Below are 22,129 nucleotides of genomic sequence, written 5' to 3'. Positions count from 1 at the left end.
TAATATGTTTTTTCGTAATCGCTTAAAATGTATTTTCCCAATATAATTACAAGTATGTTAATTTATCAATAATTAATTTGTAGTGGTTAAATTATGCAGATATATAAGTTGTATAAGTATACACTTTATTTGTAAGAGTTACAGATATGGTTAAAAATATATAAACACATAACAATTATTCACAAAAGAAAAGTTTTTTCAATAACAAATAATAATAACACATTCAACCAATATATTCATTAACAAAATATACATAATACTTCATCGATGAACACACAACTTATGTATAATTTTGGCTATTTTACATACGTAATATATATATATATGTCGGAGATGAAAGGACAACGGGGTCACCCGTTGGAATTACTTGGAAAAACCTTAATAGCATTCACGAAATAACCCAAACACAGTCATTCGAAACTTGAGACAATGAGCTTAGGCTCGAGGCGACAACCGGTCGCCGAGCGTAGCCACGGTCACGGAATGAACGTTCCACCTAACAGAAAAGTACCAATATTATAAGACACACGTTGTGTTAACAATCAAACCCCGGGCAAGAGCAATGTCGCAGCTGCGCGGGTCTGCCTAGCAACGGTGGCTGCAGTTTTGTTGGTATCCCGGGCCAACGTTCAACAAAGCTAACGCGATCGTAACCGTGGATTCGCTATATCGAACCTAAGGTCATTGCCATTAGCGTCTAGTTACTGCGGTCACTGGTCGATCTTATTTCATCTGTATCCGTGATAATAAACGCTATCTTGATTGTGCAACAACAATGAACAACCCAGGCGAAAATTCTTTACACGCCCATAACCCAAGCCCCGACGTCAACCCGACATATATATATATTTCGGATCTGGAACAAGATATATATAACTTTAATATTGGACCCTCCATTTCCATTATCTTCCAGATTGTTGTGTCTATATTTAAACGATGTAGCATATTAGATTTAAACATTCTGCAATATTTAATCAAATCTATATACATGCATCCTGATTCGAAAAAGATTTACTTTTTATGTACTCTTTGATTTAAATATCATTAAATTTTGTACTATCCTTTTTATTATTTACAGTAATACTATTTTATTTTAATTGTTTATTAAAGTGGTAGAACAATCCCATTTCATAGATCTTTCGATAGCCATTTTCCATTTAGAATACCTTAAATCTCTTTCTGAAATGTAAATATATGAAATTATTATTAACTTATTCGCTTTTGCATTCTATTCTTTTATTCAAAAGAATTATTACCATCGTCTCCAACTCCTGGTGAAAATGTTGTAACTTGCGACGCGTCTACATCACTGATATCAACAATACCTACTCCAATACCAGCTAATATAGCTGCTCCTAATGCTGTTGTTTCTACCATATTGGGTCTCACTATATACATTATTAAAATGTTATTATTAAAATATAAGTGAAATATATGTGTTCATTGCAGGTAAAGGTGATATCAATGAAAAATGTTACATACCAACATTTATTCCTGTTAGATCAGCTTGTAGTTGCATAAGCAAATTATTTACTGTCATTCCACCATCAACTTGTAAAGTTGTTAGTTTCGTTCCGGAATCTTTAATCATCGCTTCTAAAATATCTCTCGTCTGAAAACAGACAGCTTCTAATGCTGCCCGGACAATATGATATTGTTGCGTATCTTCGGTGATGCCGCAAATCACTCTAGAAAATGTACGCATCTTGTAATTTGCAATATCAAAAAATAGGAGTAGCGATCTTCTGAAATATTATTATTACGGTCTGATTACCCTCGTGCATCTTGTTGCCAATATGGTGCGTATAAACCAGAAAATGCAGGTACAAAATATACGTCTCCAGAATTTCTCACACTTTCTGCCATGTCTTGAGACTGTGTAATATTAGCGAATAATTGTATGTTATCACGTAACCATGTTAAAGCTGCCCCACCTATAGCTACTGAGCCTTCCAATGCATAAATTGCTGGTTCTTTGCCTATCTTATATGCAATAGTTGTTATAAGACCCTGAGTCGAATCTACTTTCTAAAATGATAAAATGAATTAGTTTTCAGTAAAACGTATACTACACAATATGTTGATTGACAGAAACAAATACATACAACATTTCCAGTATTGTAAAGTAAGAAACAACCAGTTCCATAAGTAGCCTTTGCTTGCCCAGGCCTTAAGCATAATTGACCAAGAAGTGCTCCTTGTTGATCACCTACACACTTACATGTAAAGGTAAAGTATGTTAATTTAATCAACCAAATTTAAAACAAAATTAATATCTGGATATATTATTTTTAATATTTACCCCTGCTATAGGTACACCAGCAAGAACTTCTGGATTAGAAACTATTCCATATACTTCAGCACTAGATCGTATTTCAGGCAGAATGTGTTGTGGAATTCCAAAAAATTGACATAACAGAGGATCCCATTTTAATGATTCAATATTCATTAACATTGTGCGAGATGCATTTGAAACATCAGTTATATGTAACTGACCTTTGGTGAGATTCTATATAACACAAATATGATTTATTTCATTGATAAATAAATTATGAGTGAATCAGTTATTGTGATATTATGTAATAATATATGAATAAAAATAAATAAATGGACATACCCACATAAGCCATGTATCAATTGTTCCAAAAGCACATCTTTCTTCATCAACTGCATGTTTAACAGCTGGTACATTATCAATAAGCCAACGTATTTTGAGAGCACTAAAGTATGGTGACATTGGAAGGCCACAAATAGGTTTTAAATAATTTTTGTTTCTTGTTTTATTAGGTACGCTGTCTAATATACCTTCTAAAGTTGTGGTAGTTCTAATATCTAGCCATACTATAAAAAATAATATTAATTTTATTTTAATACTCTTACACGTGTATAATATATGTTTAAATATATATGCTACGAATACAAAAATATCTTAATAATAAACCACATACTTTACCTATTGCATTGTGTAATGGTTCTCCTGTATTTTTATCCCACATTAAAGTAGTTTCTCGTTGATTGGTGATCCCAATTGCTTTAATGTCTGACAGGCTCATGCCGATATCTTTTAATTTTTCTATAGTCTTTTTGATACATTCTATAACAGCTTTTAAAATTTCTTTTGGATCTTGTTCCACCCATCCTTCTTGTGGATATTTTTGTTTAATTTCAATTTGGTGTGATGCTATTACTTTCCTACGTAAGACATCAAACACCTAAAAAAAAATACATTGCACTATGCTTTCTGTATTATACATAATTTTTCTACATATACTCTACTACTTATCATAAAATAAAGCTACAACAAATTTTATATAATTATAAATAAAAATTTGATGAAACAACGATCAAAACAGCTTATAAATTTTAACTTACAAATTCATAAAAAGACCTAACAGAAATTAAAATAAAAATCTTAATGTGGAATATTGTTAAATAGGAAACTATCGTTCAGTTTAAAATAGTACAACATATCGAAAAGTAAATATTGTGGACAAACAACCGCATGAACACAGCCTGTATGAGTTCAAATTCCATTCAGAAATCTCAGTTGGATGTCAGTTGTTTTCATTGTTTGAATTTAAACACAAACGAAGTTTACTTACTAAGAATCTAGCGCTACTCGTCCCTTCGTCAATTGCTCCTATGAATGGACCCGTGCGATTGATGTTTTCAGGCATATTCTTCCTTCTTTTTTTCACTTGAAGTTCGTTATTCGGAAAAATATTTAAGCATATATAATATTCGCAGAATGACCTATGTTCAACCTTTATTCTATCATGTTACATAATGATACGCTTGAAATATGAAACTTAATCAACGATAATAGTATACATTGCTAGTAAAATTAAACGAATTACTTATTCACGAATTACTTATTCATTTTCTTTACCGTATATTTCTTCACTGATCGCATTTCGAATCTATTTTATAGTAAACAGTACACTAATTTTTTACAACATTATAGTCTGTGAATAATAAAGAAAAAAATTAATGAAATATTGTAATATATCGCTTATTTTGTAAGTTTGTTAAATATGAGAGAAATAAATTTAAATATTGATTCCAAATGGCACATTTTTTTTCCTTTTTACATAAACGTAATATGCATAGAAATATACATATAATATAATAGCTATAGAATAATATAAAAATTATAAATATTCATATTTTTTTCACAAAATTTAAATATAAAATGCTGTTATAAAAAATATATGTATATATGTACTAAAATGTAATCATTGTTAGTGATTACATTTTCTATCAATATATTTTTACTCATTTTTTTATTTTTAATTCCACTGCATATACAATAATTAAACAACAAAAAGTTTTTACTTCATCATTATAAAAATTAAACATTTGGCATTGTGTATGAAAACACGAATGTATTTAATCTTTAGAATTCCTACAAGTAAATTCTTTCATTTATTTTAAGTATCGATACGTAGTTTTTACATAAAAAGAGGTGTAAAAGTGTAAACATTTTTTTGTGGGATACTTTACTAGCGTTGTTTGTATTCTAAGGTTTGCAATGAGAATGCTGCTTGACATCTCTGCATTATAGTAACTTCCTGCAAGCCAGCTAGTACCTATTTATCGCATTTCACTTTGCGTTACCGGTAAGGAAAGACGTACGTTTCGTGAAAGTAGTGGACAATTACTTGCCCAATGATAATTAAATTAGATTAAGTGGTCATCTCGGTGTCTAATATCTGTGAATTTCCAAATGTTTCAGGCAAATCACTGATAAACTGGCTTCGTAATACACGTTTATTACTTGGCCGGATTTCTTTATTACGGTAGAGTAAGTATTATGTATTTCGTGATATGTCGTGACTGCCCATACGAAACTCTCTGTTTCTGTCTCTCTCTCTCTCATTTTCTCTCTATGTACTTTCATCTCTTTCCTCTTCCTGTCTTCCTCTATCTGAATATAACGACAACCTTAGATTACCCATTTCTTATTTCGATGTAGAAATACGCAAACATTATTTTTGATCTATGCAACGTGCATGCATTCATTTCGAAAAGGTTAGCGATCTTGTGACGTGTCAAGTGAATACTTCATTCCATATGGTGGTCACTAGCTCAACTACTCCGTGGTCATTGACATGCTGGCATTTAACTTAAATCCGTTTTCCCATTTCTCGTTTAACATATTAATCGTCACGAATTTCTATCGCTGTCTGCCAATTCTTACTACATTTGTCAGCTGCGAAATCATTAAGTAAGAATCTATGTTAAAGGATGATATTAAACGGGAATTTTACAAAGAAATTTTTCAACGTCCAAATTCTTGTAATAATATATATGTTATATTTTTTTCATACTCCTTCCGTCATTTTCTTTTTCATTTATATTTACACTTTATATATTTGTTTAATGTTATCAAATAATCAGTTTAAGTGATGAAATTATACATACATATATGGAGAGCTGAGGATCATAATGGTGTAAATCATGAAAAATTTTGGATTTAGTAATTATGTATGCTATATTACTATTATATTTTTAAGAATTAAAATATACTACTGAAACCAAATTCTTTAAATCTTAACTTACACAATTATGATTCCTGATCTATTGTATGTGATTTTATGTAATATAAATGTAAGTGTTAATAAATATTGTAAATAAATTTGATAATGAATTAGATTAAGTAATTTTCTGTCTTTTGTTTTGAATTGAGTGCAATTTAATTTATGTATTTCAGATTTAAAAATTAAAGTATTATTCAATAAATTGCTTGTTATTTTATGTGCAATCTAAGAAATATATTAATAATTATTGATTACAGTGCTACTGTAAGGACTTGGCACGAAACAGGACAACCCCAACATGCAGCAGCAGTCAGTAATGGAAGAGGGAACGGCCTACGAGCCACCTACCTATGATGAGACATTCCCAGTTCTTCCCGAGTCAGCCAGTTCAAGTTCAGGAAAATTAAATATTTTCTCTATAAATAATAACTTACAACTTGGACGTATAACTATTACACAGGTACAAATTATTTAGTTGTAACACATATATAATTCCTTTATAGTTGTATATTTCATTGTTACTATTTTGTTGTTTAGATGTTTCGTGTACCTGGAGAGGAACGCAAATTTGATCATAGTGACAAATTTGGAGAACGTGAATCCATACGTACATGTAAAACAATAATGAAAGAGACAAATACAATCATTGAAATAGCTACATCAAAAGATCAGTCTCTAACATTCCTAATAACTGGTAAACAAAATCAAGTGTTGGAAGCCAAGCGTCGAATTTTAACAACATTTCAGACACAGGTTACGTATTATAAATAAATTTAATATTAGAATTAGAATAGCAATTTGTAAAAACTTGAAATTTTTACTTGATTACTGCAGGCAAGCAAACAGATTAGCATTCCTAAGGATCATCATCGTTGGATTCTTGGAAAACAGGGGCAGCGTCTAAAAGATCTAGAAAAAACAACTGCAACAAAGATAAATGTTCCATCTGTGCAAGATCAGTCAGATACAATAACTATTACAGGAACTAAAGAAGGAATAGAAAAGGCTGAGCATGAAATTAGAGTGATTTCAGATGAACAGGTAAGGTACTATATTTTAATTACATTATATTTAAATTGTAGTGAAAAAATAATATGGTTATATTATTTTATGTAACAATGGTTTTTTCATTAGTCAAGGAAAGCATTTGAAAGAATATCTGTGCCAAAAATATATCATCCATTTATACATGGTGCACATAATGAGAATCTCATTGCCATGATGGCAGACACTGGTGCTCGAATTAATATTCCCCCTGCTTCTGTTCAAGAAGATGAAATAACCATTGCTGGTGAAAAAGAAGGTGTTTTAGCAGCAAAACAAAAAATTGAAGCCATTTATAGAGATATGGTATGAATGATTAGATAAAAATTATTATTAAGCAGAAATTGGTTTATATATATTTCAGAATTAAACCCGCATTTCTGATTTAGGAAAAGAGATGTGCAATAGTATCAGTTGAAGTTCCAAAATCTCAGCATAAATACGTCATTGGTCCACGTGGTAGTACAATAGCAGAGATATTGCAAGTAACTGGTGTGAGTGTAGAAATGCCTGCATCAGATTCTCCTACAGGAACTATTACTCTTCGTGGACCTCAGGAAAAGCTTGGTCAAGGTAATTTGGAGCTTATGTTCCTTTAAATAATTATAATATTGTTTTATTTTAATCCATTTCTTAACCAAATATTATAGCACTAAATAAAGTATATGAAAAAGCGAATAGTGTTCGTACAGCTGTGGTGAAAGCACCCGTTTGGATTCATAAATATATAATAGGAAGGAAAGGAGTTAATATTAAACGTATTACACAAGAAATGCCAAAAGTGAATGTAGAGTTTACTGGAAAAGAAGATAAAATCAAAATTGAAGGTCCTCCTGAAGAAGTAGAAAAAGCACAAAATGAACTTCAAGTAATGGCTAGTGATCTTATATCTAAGCTCACTTTTACAGAATTAAATGTTGATCCTAGATTTTATAAACATATTATTGGAAAGAATGGATGTAATGGTAAGTTCTTTGAAATTGATGTTATGTGACATATTTTATATTAAAATTTTAGTTATTTTTTTTATTTTTTAAATACATCTTTTATAGTAAACCGTGTAAAAGAAGGAACAGGTGTTGTAATTAATATCTCTGAGAATGATGGTAATAACGTAATTCGTATTGAAGGAAATCTTGCTGGTGTGCTCAAAGCTCAAACGGTTTGTAATACTTCTTTTATGTTCTATAAATAACACATAATTTAAATTTTTTGTGTTGTAATATTTCCGATTTGTTACAGGAGTTAGTAGAAATGGTGAAAAAATTGGAGAATGAAAAAGAGAAAGACGTAATAATAGATCATCGTTATTATCCTAGTATTATTGGAAATAAGGGAGATAATATTAAAGAAATTAGAGATAAGTTCAATCAAGTACAGATCACTATTCCTGGTCCAGGTATGTAGCGTGATATATGTATGCAATAACTAGAACTCGGATTTATGCCAGGTACAAACATTTGAAAGACCTCAGCTCTTGTTGGCATTTAGCCAATAAGAGCTCAGTATGCATATTTAGAGTGTAGGTCATATTTATCATTTTCTATTGTAGCATATTCTTGTTGTTTTAAATATGAGACCACTAATTAAAAAGTTATTAAAAAGTTATAGTAAAAGGAATTCCTATCTTCAAGATTTGTATATTTTATATAAAAGTTATAATTTTCGGGATGGTAATATTATTGTAGTATCGTAAACTATTATAATTAGTTCATTAGTAATAAATGGATTAAACAGATGTTAATTAAACAGAAAACAATGGTTATTTAACATGAACTAATCATTATTAATTATTATATTATAATAATATATAGTATTATAATTAAGACAACTAGGTAATTAATTAACAACTCTCATCAATACAGATTCAACTCTCTTTCAACAACGCTAACAACACTATCTTGACAACGCAATCCGCACTCTCTGGCTCCTCGACTCATACTCCTGTTAATTCGTTTATCGTCCCTTAGCAACCCCTTGTCTTTTGTCTTAGCCCGACCACGCACATGCTCAGCAACCGCTTGTTTATAATTCGCACGACACCCCCTAGGCCCCTCGTACACGATACTACACTCGGCCATATCTAACAATCACATCTGTCCTCAGATGTGCTCATCATCGCTAATTTCACTCGCATCACTAACTTCAACAATGTCCCACCATTTCATGTGATCAGCCGTTGTGGAGGTCGTTCGCGGCCCTTCGTGTTCACCTTCTCGCTGTACCATGTAACGGTCATTCCGCAAAACTTTCACCACGCGGTACGTCCCAAGGAACTTCGAATTCATCTCTAGCCCAGGACCGCCCTGCGTCCTCTCAATCGCCACCAGATCCCCCGTCTTGTATGTTGTCGTCTTCTTACGTCTCTTGTTAAACGCCCTTCGCTAACAAGAGATCAGATTGACAGCTCGTTTTCGCACTATCTCAAGTTTTCTCGTAGTTGCCTCATTCTCGCTTTTCATTCGCTCTTTAGAACTCGCGCTAGGCCTTGATTGTTTGACTGTTCAGACGGTGTCTGAAACTACATGTATTGTTATAACGTACGACTCACTGTCTATTAGAACATTCGTCGAAAATTCTCCAAATGTACAACTTCTTTCGGAACCGATACCGCGAAATTCAACAATTTTCTGACCTAATCTGGGCGCTCCAATTTTCATATACTAATCCGCTCGCATTAAAGTTAATTCGCTACCGGTGTCTATCAGTGCGCTCAATTCGAAATTTCTGATCTTAACGTCTTTACCACGCTTCGTCTATAACAATCGCCACGCACTAGAAACAACTTTATGGGACTCGCTCAGGTTGTCGCACTTCGATGCGATGTGTCCATACCCTCTACCCTTAAAGCACTTAGATCCTCTCGACTCATTCGGACACTGCACACACGCGTTCTTCGTCACCGCAATTGTAACATCTTGGCTTCTTCACTACATCTCCAGATTGATTGGGCTTCTCATCGTCGATTTTGGCCGGCTTCGCAGTCAACTTCGCTCTACGACACTTCTGTTCCTCGTACATGATTAACCTTTTCCTTAACTCTGGGATGGACGTAGCACCATATAGTGTAGACTTGTTGCTTCGTCTACTATTTTGTCTATAACGTAATCCACTTTTGCCTCCTCTTCCATGTCGACATGGCTAGCTATTTCAAGCATGCGGTACATATAAGCCAAGCATGCTTCGTCACTTCTCTTTTTGATTTCCCTAAGTCTCTGATGCACTTGTCGACTATTTATCTTTTTAGGAAATTCTTTAATCAGTCCTCTCTTCAGCTCATGTCAAGTCCTGGCATGACACTGGAAGCTCGCAAATTTCGCTGATCCTTTCAGCAGTCATCTTGCGTGAATCGCTTTCTGTCCTTCCGACCACATGCACGTGCTTGTGATTTCCTCGAACAATTTGAACGATCGCTCGACATTTTTTCTGTCTTGTTCAATCCCGGCACGAGCCCCCATATGTAGTATCGTAAACTATTATAATTAGTTTATTAATAATAAATGGATTAAACAGATGTTAATTAAACGGAAAACAATGGTTATTTAACACGAATTAATCGTAACATTAAGATAACTAGGTAATTAATTAACAACGCTAACAACACTATCTCGACAACACAATCCGCAATCTCTGGCTTCTCAAGTCATACTCCTGTTAATTCGTTTATCGTCCCTTAGCAACTCCTTGTCTTTTGTCTTAGCCTCATATCTTTTGTCTTAGCCCCACCACGCACATGTTCAGCAATCGCTTGTTTATAATTTGCACGACACCCCCTAGGCCCTTCGTCTACGATACTACATTATACTCATAAAAAATGTAGAAAGACCTAAAAGAAATAATTAAACAAATTGTTTATTTACAGGTGAAAAAGGAGATATAGTAAAAATTAGAGGGCCTAAAGAAGATGTAGATAAGTGCCATAAATATTTAATGAAATTAGTAAAAGAACTCAATGAAAATAATTATGTCTTAGAGGTACCTATTTTCAAGCAGTTCCATAAGTTTGTCATTGGAAAAGGTGGAGTCAATATTCGTAAAGTTGGTATTCAAATATCTTATTTTAATTATGCATGCATAATTATTACCTTAAAACATAAATTATAAATAAAATCATTGTTCGTATCTATAATTTAGATCAGAGAAGAAACACAAACTAAAATCGATTTACCTGCTGAAGGTGAGAAAAGTGATGTTATAACTATCACTGGTAAGAAAGAGAATGTAGAAAAAGCTAAAGAAATGATTCAAAAAATACAAAATGAATTGGTAATGTTTATATCGTTATATTATAAAAATATTAAGTTGTTAATTGTGTGATTGCATTGAGTAAATGTTTTACATTAGGCCAATATTATTATGGATGAGATAGTAATCCCACCAAAGTTTTACAATTCTCTTATTGGTACTGGTGGAAAATTAATTCACTCTATTATGGAAGATTGTGGTGGCGTTGCAATTAAATTTCCTACAGCAGAGAGTCGAAGTGATAAGGTAAAGAGTTTAATTTAAACTATCAACACTAAACATTAATCTAGCTATGTTCTTTATAGGTAACTATTAGGGGGCCTAAAGAAGATGTTGAGAAGGCAAAACAACAGTTGCTTGAGCTTACAAATGAAAAACAATTGTCCAGTTATTCAGCTGAAGTACGTGCCAAAGTACAACATCACAAATTCCTTATTGGAAAGAATGGTGCCAATATTAAAAAGGTTTGTGAGCTAACTTATTGCATATCTTATATTACATAATTATATATTAATTATAATTTATCAGGCTTTATTTATTCTAGATAAGAGAATCCACAGGGGCACGTATAATATTTCCAACGGAAGCAGATCAAGATAAGGAAGTAATTACAATTATGGGAAAGAAAGAGGCTGTTGAAAAAGCTAAAGCTGAACTAGAATCTACAATTAGCGAAATCGTATGTCTTTAATATCTTTAATTATGTTAAAATTCGCTTTAATTTAAAATTATTCTTCATTGTCTGGATCAAATTATTGTTTATGTTTCATCTGTTTTATAGGATAATATTACTGAAGGTGAAATTCGCATTGATCCGAAGCATCATAGACATTTTGTTGCTCGGAGAGGAGGCGTATTACATCGTATTGCAGATGAATGTGGAGGAGTACAAATTTCATTCCCGAGAGCTGGCGTCGATAGTGATCGAGTAATTTTAAAAGGATCACATGAATGTATAGAAGCAGCGAAGCAACGAATGCGTGAAATTGTACAAGAATTGGTAAGTTTTGTGTCTTCTTGTTTCTTTTAATTTCGTAATTATTTTATAAATAAATTATGTGTGTTGTTTCCTAGGAATCAATGGTAACAGAAGAATGCATAATACCTCAAAAACATCATCGTACAGTTATGGGAGCAAAGGGACGTAAAGTGCAGATGATTACATCCGAGTATGATGTACAAATTAAATTCCCTGATCGGGATACATATGGTTGGTATAAAAAATTTCCTTTAGTAGAAGGGTTACAGGAATGTTACCAGTTTAGAGTTACAAGTTTTTGATTGGAATATTCATATTTTAGATGAACAGCGTGTAGCAGAACAAATGAACGGTGAGAATGGTGAAGTTCCCGAAACTGTCCCAGCGTGTGATGTCATTCGCATTACTGGACAACCAGAGAATGTAGCTGCTGCTAAACAAGCGTTGCTTGATCTAGTACCAATTACGATAGAAGTTAGTACTCTTATCGATGAATTTACATACCAAATAATTTGACAAATGACGAAAAGTTGCATAAATTATAATATTATTTTTAGGTGGAGGTGCCGTTTGATCTTCATCGCTCTATAATAGGTCAAAAGGGTCGTGATGTGCGGGAACTAATGAATACATATGATGTTCATATCATGTTATCTCCAGCGGAGGAAAAACTTGATTATATTAAGGTATATGCGATATAATGTTTAATATCAAAGTGTAACATCAATGTACTGTTTAATATTAGACTAATATTATATTCTATTTAGATTTCTGGAACACCACCGTGTGTTGAAAATGCAAAACAAGCTATACTTGATAAGTGTAAAGCTTTGGAAGCTGAACGTCAAGATAGAGCTTTGAAATCGTTCGAATTAAAGGTACGTTTGCTTATATTTATAAATAAACATTTTAAAATAAAACAACGCATTTTATTTTAGATTGAAGTTGATCCAGAATATCATCCAAAGATAATTGGACGAAAAGGGGCCGTGATTAATAAAATACGTAGTGATCATGATGTTCAAATTAATTTTCCACGTAAAGGTGATCCAGAAGAACATATCATTACAATCACTGGTTATGAAAAAAATGCTTGCACCGCAAGAGACGATATCATGAAAATTGTTAACGAATTAGTAAGTATGTTATTTGTCTAAAATATTATTTTCTTTTTAAATCAATATTTTTTATTAAAATATCACTTTTTGTATATGATGATTATTAATGAAAACTATTTTTTTCGTATAATTTAGAATGACTTGACGAAAGAAGAAGTGCATATAAATGCTGCTGTGCATTCGCGTTTAATCGGTTCGAAAGGAAGGAATATTCGTAAAATAATGGATGAGTTTAAAGTTGATATTAAATTTCCAAGGAAAACCGATCCTGATCCCAATATTGTAACAATTGTGGGTACAGAAGAAAATGTAGCTGATGCAAAAGATCGTTTATTGAATTTAGAAGAAGAATATGTAAGTTCACTACGAAACATATATACAAATTTTTATAAATTATGACAAAAAATATTCTCTTTATATAATATTTATTAAATTTCAGATTCAAGATGTTATAGAAAATGAATACCGCGAAAATTTACGTTCACCTCAACGCGACGAAAGGAATTCTGGAAATTCCGGGTTTGTAGTGAAAGGAGGACCTTGGGAACAGCAACAACAAAGTGCTCCGAACACCGCTAGCGTTGAAGAATTTCCGCAATTTGCCGGATATTCTCACGTACCTGTAACTAATCCTGATGGTCCTTGGGGTGTGAAACGTTAATACTTAAATAGTGTAAAAATCAATGAAACATATAAGATAACATTATATGGTAACTTTCCTCTGACAAATCATACAGAAGGGTACATACATTAGTGCTAGGTGGTTCCCTGTTCCATTACTGATGTTGCTGCATACGACCTGGCCACTCTATTGGACTCTGATACTGGTTTACTACATAACGTTTGACGATGGTGTTTATATTTACAGTTCATATACTAATTACCTATGTATCTGTAACTGTAACGCATGATTTTAGGTTGATTGCCATGTTAGAAATATTCACACATACAGTCAGACGCAAATTGCGCGTAATTTCATTTGTTAAAGAAACATCCGATTTCTTCATAACTTTTATTGCTGCTGATATGCCTTTCAGGTACAGATATGTTGTACTTAAGACTGTGGCTTCGTAGGAACTAATTTTTTATGTATATTATATATATCTCAGATTGTCTCTATCCGTATGGATTGCGTGGTTAAATGCGTTTGCGTTTAACCAAGCATGTTTTGTTAATTTATTTATATTTTTTGTACATATAAATTGCATTTTTTTGTTATGTTGGACTTAAGTGGAACTGTTTTTGAACCACATTATAATGATATTAGAGTCTACACAAATTTTTTGCGAAATGTGAAACTTTAAGGTCTTTCTAAGGAAAACGTTCCTAGATATAATTTCCTGCTTTTTTAATAGCTAGTATAATTAATAAGATTGCTTTATACTCGTCAAATTTCACTGTGCTATAAAGCGAATGAATCTGCCAACAAAAGATAGATATGGTCATGTATATTATTAAATGCTGGATTTAATGTGCATTGGGGGAACATAATCTTTAGAAGGCCTTGCTATTTTTGTACTGCTCTTGTGCAGTCATCAAAGACGAGACACGAGATCATTGGCGTCATTAAAAGAAAAGAATCATGAATATTTATAATGCAAGCGATACGTCGTATTCTTTGAATAGCTAATTTTATTTATTCTTTCTATTTTACTGTTTGCTGTATGATGTGCAAATTTTTGCATTCTACTATTTATGAGGCCAACTAGCTAAGAAAAAGATATTCGGTTCAAGTGCCTTGTCTATTTTCTTCAAGACAGCTCATTTCAATTGTTGGAGGAATGTGAATATTAGATTATACATAATTATATATAAATATACATATATATATACACATATATATATGTATACACTATATAAATATTGATAATAATTACATTATTATTATTATTATTATTATTATTATTATTATTATTATTATATATAATCGATATGATAGCTATTGTACTTCAGGTACAATAATATACTACTATCACAAATAAAATAATAGATACTATCGTGTATACAGAAATTCATCTATATTTTTTAGATTTACAGTAATTTTTATAAAACTACTTGGTACGGCGACTTATATGTCATCTCCAATGCATGGTTTATACAAAAATGCCAGAATTAGCAATTTTAATATGCTTAGTTTTGGCTAAAATTTGATAGATGCTGTGCATGAATGTACCTTTTCTAATGAATTATAAATACAAAGTAATTGTAATTATGAAATAATATTCTCTGTACACATTATGTCATGATACATGAATTCTACTGTAACAATATATATACATAATTAATCTATTGTTAATATAGTGTTATTTTTTCCCTTTTTCTCTACAGTAATAACTTTAAATTTTATAAATTTTTGATACAATACATTTGTAATTACCTACTATAATATATTTGAGAGTTGTGCTTTTTTTAATTGCTGTACAAATCCTTCATTAGGTTTAATACAATTTCTTACACTTTTTACTTTATTATATGCATCATCGTAAGATATTTTTTCATAAGCCATTATATAAGATATAACAATTGCTGGTGAGCGAGATACACCAGCATTACAATGCACAAGAATATTTTCATCGCGATGTTCGTGTATGATTTTAATGCATTTCTTAATTGCTACGAGTAAATCAGACTCAGGTAAATCTAACAAGTCACAATAATAATATTTGATGTCATCAAATTTTACTGGTGCATCAATACCAATGCTTAAAACATGACGAATTTTACGCTTCTGCAAGATTTCTTTGCTTACAACAGGATCTTGAGAACTTAGGAATAGTCCTTGTATTACATGTGCAATCTGTAAGTCTGGTCTATCATCTATGACAAATGGTGTAGCAGTAGAGGACAATTCTGCTTTTATTCCATCAATCTCTACATATTTTTGACCAAGCGTGTTGGTTACAATAGTCTTGCATTTTTTTAATTGTAATTTTTTACTTCTTACTAGACTGTTTAGATCCATTGTTAATGTACTTTACTAGTACTTAAAAAAAAAAAAAAAATTGAACTGAATATATTATACTTCGGTTTCATCTAATGGTACGACTATTTCATTATCAGATATTTTATATTTTATAATATGTTCATCTAAGTACTCTTGGTTATATCCTACATTCAAAAGGTATAAACCATTTGATGGAGCTGCCTGTAAAAAAGGTAGAAAATTGTGATGGCCAGGAACTTGTAACATTACAGTTATATCTTTTTCTGTTATTTGACCTGTACCTAAACTAATTAAAGCAGCTACAATTCGTCTAACCTACAAAAAATAATTTATTAGAAAAGCACACATATTGCAAATAAAAGTTAATATTATTAACATATCTATTGTAATGTACATTACATACATTCTCTCTTATATAAAATAATATTTGTCAATTATACCTGCTTATATACAAAAGATTTTGATGAACATTTAAATTCCCAAAATTCAAAATTTTCAGAGAGAGGATCAAATGGCATAAGTGGAGAACCTTTCTCAAAAGTTAAACTGTACAAATTCCTTATGTAATTAATTGGTCTGTTCGTTATACTTTTCGCAGAGAATGTTCTGAAATCTTTTGTTCCCATAAAAAGTTGTGTTGCACGTTTTATTCTTTCAGGATCAAAAGTATCTGACCTTGATAACAAATTTTTAATTTATAAAACATTAAACATTACCTATAGACATAAGTTATACCTAAGATGCAGACAATGATCCATTTCTATTATAGGAATTTTCTTATCATCTTTATTCTTAGCTCTCAGAACTCTATAAAGATAAGTTCTAGAATCTGCACATTTTCTTACATGAAATGTATTCTTTACTGGAATTGCTTCCAATACCCTTAAAACGATATATTATTAATTTTTAATGATCAAAAAATATAGGAATTATTAAATATTTAATTACCTTATATTGTGACCGCATTTAATAAGATACCGATTAACATATTTAAGTATCAAGTCAGGATTGTAAATAGAATCATATTTATTTTTTACATCAATATGAGCTAAATTATGTATCGCATGTACACCATGATCTGTTCTATAAATTTATTTCACCAATATTAATCACATATCTGTATATAATTAATATCTTGCAATATAATAATAAAAAAAATTGACAATATGTAGAAACATTACCTACTACAACAAGTTAATCTTGGCCACTCTACACATTTTGGAATTATTGTTGAGAAAGCATTTTCTATAGCACCTTGAATGGTATCAATGTCATATATCTGAATATTTGTATTTTTAACTATATTTTTTTGCATTCCACTAAATATAAAAATAAAATAAAATTAATAAAAGATATGTATTATATATATATATAATTTACACATAATTTATATTCTAATATCTTAAAAACTGGTATTATAGAAAATTTCATTTTTAAATTCTACATTTTATTCTTTACATACTGTAATCTGTATAGAAATACAGAAAATATAATTTTTTAGAAGTAATTTGAAACATGAATGTGAGTTCAATATAAATTATTAAAAATAGATATATGATTATGATTATAAATGATATGATTAATTGTACCTGTATAGTGTACCAAGATATGAAAATTTAATAAAATATCTTGTCATTTTTTAAATTTAAAACGAATGCGTTTTCAATTACTTAATATAAATTGAATAATAATTAGTAAAATTTATGATATACAACTTATTTCCGAATAGTTAACCTTAAAATATAAGCAAATGTATCCACATTTGCCGAAACTCCACTACATATACATGTGCATGCTTGTAAATACCTATTACATGTCTGCAAAATGTATACTCAGAGAATAAGAATGAAATAAATGTAATATAAAAACATACATTAATAATTATTTATTATTAAGAAATTTTAAATTCATATATTTGTTACAATTTAGTTTTTGTATATTTTGTGTACTTGTTGGATTATATCAGACTAATATTATATCTGAAACATTGACTAATGTACGGATGGAGCAACAAATACTTTTACTATTACTACTACTATTCGTTATAATTTATTATTATGAAAATTTTTTGTTTCAATTATTGTAATTATAGTGAAACTATAAAAAATGATTATAAATATCTTTTATCCATTCTTATCGAATTATTATCAATTTTTTGTTAACTTATTTAATTTAGTTTAAATTATCTATATTTACTGCAATAAAAATGAAATATTCTATTCAATTGATCTCTAAAGATATAAAATAATGCATGAAACAAGCTCAGCTCGCGTAATAAAATAATCATAAACTTATGCATGCATCCAGTGATTAAATCAGAATGTTTGTATAATTTATGAAATAACTCGTACCATATTTAATCGATTCGTTTATAATTAAGAAAGCAGTTTATTTAGTTCGATTAATTCAATCTAGTACGTTAGTTTAGCATAACAATGAAGCCAAAATTCGTTTGGTGGTGGAAAATTATCAAACAATATTTAACAAATTGTACTATCCACGGTGTTAAATATCTTGTGAACGATCAGCTTTCGTACATAGAAAGGTAAACGCGTCTATTTAAAAATTATTATTTATAAAAATCACAATTAACAGTATTAACATGTAACGATGTAATGTTTTAAGTTTCCCTTCTTTTTTTTATGTAGATTGAAAATTTATAATATGAGATATACGATTAATATAGTGGGATAGAAATAATTTTAACTAAATAATGACGAAGAAACTTTACATTTTCACAACTAATTTACAGATTATTTTGGCTAATTTTTTGTGTACTGTCTTGGTACGGTTGTGCAAATATGATTAAGGATGTAGTGAGAAATTATATTCAATATCCTGTTGCTTTAACTACCGAGACTACATATGTTGATTGGCAGACACCCTTTCCTACGGTTGCTTTTTGCATTACTTCCACTTCCGCCATTAAAAAATATTTCAAAAGGTACGTTAAAATTTTAGTTTAAGAAATATTTTGTTATTTTACATTATGATTAAAATTTAATTACAGGAAATTTGTATTACTGTTAAACAATTTAAAATATTATTATATTTGAAATCGTAATTATTTATATTACGGATTAAAATAGAAAAGATTTGTTATTTTCTAAATGATATCTGTCCTTTTTTTAAGAAACCCGGGATTGTTCACCAATTATTCCAACCCGAATTTCCTCCGTGCATCGACGGAAGATCTTTTGTCTCTTTATCAAGAGGTGAATGATTATTAATTTTCTTGCAGTTAGATATATCACATTTATCGAGCGTTAAAGTTGAAACACTGCAAATATGTATCTGTCTACCTTTATTTATCATAGATGCGTGTTCCTTGCGAAGAATTCTTAGCGGAATGCACGTGGAACAACGTAAAATTCGACTGCTGCACTGAATTTCAGGAACTGAGGAAAACTGGCGTGGGATATTGCATCGCGATGAATACGTTCCATTTGAAACCCGGCGTACATTTCTTTGTGAATCGCACTGTGAAGTACGGCGATCTTATCGTCGATATTCGACTAGATGCAAAGATGAAGAGATATCTTTTCGCTGGATTCACAGTTCGTACTTATTTTGTTTAATAATATTTATATTCAGTTAACTGGATCACTTCTTAATCAAAAACTAGTATAATTATAGAATTAGAACTTAATGAAAACAAATTAATTTTAGTTGGGTCGATTTTAGTCTTTGTAGATATAAACATGATATACTTAATTTTTAATAAAAACAGCATTAAAAATAGATTTACAAATAAAAAATTGTTATATCTAATAATATCTGAGTGGCGACTTAACTCGCCCTACTTAAAAGTTACTTAACAAGTTAATTAATTTAATGTTAATTTTATTTTAAAAATCTTAGCTATAATTCGGTCATTAATTTAATACTTAAACAAGCAAATCACTTCCTCACGTGTTTTTGGAAGAGTAAACAATAGGGGGAACAATATTGGGTGACCCGAAAGGAAGTATTGATCAGGGAGTTACAGTTATACTTAAAGAAATACGGCAACGCGTAATTAAGGTTTTTTTAAAAATCAAAGCAAATATATAAACAAGGATTTAAAGTATCTAAACATGGTCTGATCTTTTGACAAAATGTTCCATGTGCATTACAGTTAGCTTCATCAAATTGATAAAATTTGATCCTTCTTATATCCTCGAGACAATTAGTTAAAGGCTTGCGTCATTAAAAATTTAATACTAATTAAACTTGTTTCTTCAAAAGTAGTTTTTAATTATAAGTTCAATGCACAAAAAGGTACGTATTACTTCATAAATCAAACTAGAAAGCCTATTATAAATTACTATAGTGGTTTTACTATAATACTGTTTTAAAATAAAAAGAAAAGAAATACTCGATACAAAAATTATACACTTACAGGTACATCTTTTGAATAATTTGAAGTTACCAATGCTTAACAATGTGGGGATGGACGAGATACGTATAAAAGCTGGAAAAACGACCCGAGTCGAGTTCATAATGAAAGACACGTTCAACGAGGTTGGCGTGAAGAATATTGCTGCTGAGCACAGGGGCTGTCGGTTTCGCGACGAAATACGAGCGAACAATCTATTTAACATTTACAGTAGCGACTCGTGCTATCTGGAAGTACGTCAATCTTTCTTTTTCGTCGTAACTACACCGATGTGTTTTCGAATATGCAATAATCCTTGCCCATTGTTGGCCGACGGAGTATGATTTATAGTCTTATGTCGGCATTAATAAATTAAGTGGTATTTATCGCTAGGTAATTATAGAACGAATGATAAAGCTCTGCGGGTGCGTGAATTTTTATTATCTTGTACCCCAAGGGGCAAGAGCTTGCAACGGCACCGAGACGGTCTGCACAATAGCCAATAAAACGAATATCGACTTGCAATCGCTCAAAGACGAAGGATGTCTTCCGGATTGCGAAGGGACTTTGTTGCTCGTGTACGAATCCTATAAAAATATTATGCTCGCATCGAAAGTTTTGTATGAGATAGTATAGTTCCCTTTATTTTATGTATGAACACGTTTGAACGCACTTGTGGAGTTGAAGAAAGGCATTAATTGAAAGACAATTAGCGTAGAATATCTTGAAAATATTAAAATATCCTAAGATCGCTTGTATCGTACAATGTAGCACTCATTCTTTTGGAAAGAATTATTTTATCTCTTCTAAGCACTATATTGGACACAAAATATCCCTTAATTTGTATTTGTTTACAAATTAATTTATGATGCTTTTAAGTATAAGTGGTATTTTGTATTGCAGAAATCGATTGGAACCTTCTGAATATGATACTCCGAGTCAAATGTATGCACGACTTCATTTTACCTTGCTATCACATCCAACGGTGCGTTATCGTCGATATGTGGTTAACGATCTTTTAGATGTTATAGGTAAACGATTAAAAATAATAATTAATAGTAACAATTATTTAGTCAATTGTAATAAAACATTATAGAGGTAGAGGAAGAATATTTCTCGGCCATTTTTTTTCTTACTGATCTTTTCATTATCAGCGCTATTTTTATCAACTATTAAACAAGCTATTCTTCCGACATTGACGAAGCAATTGGAACATAATCACATAAATTAATGGAACATTACAACCATATAATTATGACCATACTGCCAGAATAAAAGAAAAATTTATTTTATAAAGTAACAAATTTCCTCTTTGAGATAAAGATATATACAGACCGTAAAATACTCATTATTACTCATTATTATTTTCCTTGATTATCAATTGTTTGACATATGAATTCCTCTATTGTAATTACCATATAGGCAAATTTTTATTTTTGATATTTGTGTGGACATAAAGCTAGAATGGAGAAATTAGTATCCATTATATTACAATAACCAAACAAATTTGACTTTATATTTGTAATAAGTTTTTCTGATATTTCAAATATTATTATATGTTTCTAAAATTTGTCAATGTCTGAAACATCTTGTACCATATTATCTTACAACGTTACGTTATCTAATTGTTTGTTATTTTTAGTTTCTGTTGGAAGTGCGGTTGGTCTCTTCATGGGTGCCAGTATCTTAAGCATCTTCGAGTTACCGTATTGGTTATTCGTTCGCCGAGACAGAATAGCGTAAAATCCAAATCTTCATGAATTAAAGTACTAGAACGTGGACAAAGAACGATTTATGCGACCGTGTCAGTTATTGCTTTTTTTAGCGTTAAAGTTAGCTGTTGCACAGGCTTAGCATGCGTAATAGAATGAAGAAACAGAGCAAACATTACGATGTTTACAC

General features: G+C 30.8%; 5 protein-coding genes across 5 annotated transcripts; 2 read left to right on the top strand and 3 right to left on the bottom strand.

Annotated features, from left to right (window-relative positions):
• Positions 1-104: 104 nt before the first annotated feature.
• Positions 105-4,039, bottom strand: Gk1 (Glycerol kinase 1). The gene is made up of 9 exons (XM_071999965.1): positions 3,603-4,039; positions 2,954-3,212; positions 2,618-2,841; positions 2,303-2,509; positions 2,106-2,216; positions 1,775-2,028; positions 1,483-1,688; positions 1,257-1,388; positions 105-1,179 (listed from the first exon to the last, which is right to left on the bottom strand). The coding sequence occupies exons 1-9, from the start codon at positions 3,675-3,677 to the stop codon at positions 1,094-1,096; spliced, it is 1,554 nt and encodes a 517-aa protein (XP_071856066.1). The 5' UTR covers positions 3,678-4,039; the 3' UTR covers positions 105-1,093.
• A 573-nt stretch (positions 4,040-4,612) lies between these two features.
• Positions 4,613-15,222, top strand: Dp1 (satellite-binding protein 1 Dp1). Its single transcript, XM_071999958.1, has 23 exons — positions 4,613-4,631; positions 4,736-4,804; positions 5,798-6,000; positions 6,078-6,293; positions 6,375-6,581; positions 6,675-6,890; positions 6,974-7,157; positions 7,235-7,549; positions 7,637-7,746; positions 7,827-7,983; positions 10,447-10,622; positions 10,719-10,850; positions 10,929-11,075; positions 11,135-11,293; positions 11,374-11,508; positions 11,611-11,829; positions 11,904-12,039; positions 12,131-12,282; positions 12,366-12,494; positions 12,576-12,686; positions 12,747-12,944; positions 13,062-13,280; positions 13,366-15,222. Exons 3-23 carry the CDS (start codon positions 5,839-5,841, stop codon positions 13,585-13,587), a joined length of 3,702 nt encoding a protein of 1,233 aa, XP_071856059.1. The 5' UTR covers positions 4,613-4,631; positions 4,736-4,804; positions 5,798-5,838; the 3' UTR covers positions 13,588-15,222.
• On the bottom strand, positions 14,928-16,060 carry LOC139985503 (dual specificity protein phosphatase 19). Its single transcript, XM_071999974.1, has 2 exons — positions 15,949-16,060; positions 14,928-15,909 (listed from the first exon to the last, which is right to left on the bottom strand). The coding sequence occupies exon 2, from the start codon at positions 15,886-15,888 to the stop codon at positions 15,307-15,309; it is 582 nt and encodes a 193-aa protein (XP_071856075.1). The 5' UTR covers positions 15,889-15,909; positions 15,949-16,060; the 3' UTR covers positions 14,928-15,306.
• On the bottom strand, positions 15,759-17,597 carry LOC139985499 (tRNA pseudouridine synthase-like 1). The gene is made up of 6 exons (XM_071999967.1): positions 17,460-17,597; positions 17,052-17,189; positions 16,819-16,953; positions 16,606-16,752; positions 16,311-16,545; positions 15,759-16,185 (listed from the first exon to the last, which is right to left on the bottom strand). Exons 1-6 carry the CDS (start codon positions 17,504-17,506, stop codon positions 15,943-15,945), a joined length of 945 nt encoding a protein of 314 aa, XP_071856068.1. The 5' UTR covers positions 17,507-17,597; the 3' UTR covers positions 15,759-15,942.
• Positions 17,598-18,140: 543 nt separating this feature from the next.
• On the top strand, positions 18,141-22,007 carry Ppk13 (pickpocket 13). The gene is made up of 8 exons (XM_072000530.1): positions 18,141-18,415; positions 18,623-18,814; positions 19,004-19,085; positions 19,188-19,427; positions 20,254-20,481; positions 20,621-20,805; positions 21,131-21,258; positions 21,870-22,007. Exons 1-8 carry the CDS (start codon positions 18,306-18,308, stop codon positions 21,968-21,970), a joined length of 1,266 nt encoding a protein of 421 aa, XP_071856631.1. The 5' UTR covers positions 18,141-18,305; the 3' UTR covers positions 21,971-22,007.
• Positions 22,008-22,129: the final 122 nt, after the last annotated feature.

Source organism: Bombus fervidus, chromosome 3 (assembly GCF_041682495.2).
Source record: "Bombus fervidus isolate BK054 chromosome 3, iyBomFerv1, whole genome shotgun sequence".
NCBI classification, from domain to species: Eukaryota; Metazoa; Arthropoda; class Insecta; order Hymenoptera; family Apidae; genus Bombus; species Bombus fervidus.
Note: the sequence above shows the minus strand (reverse complement) of the source record. Positions and strands in the feature narration are given on the sequence as shown.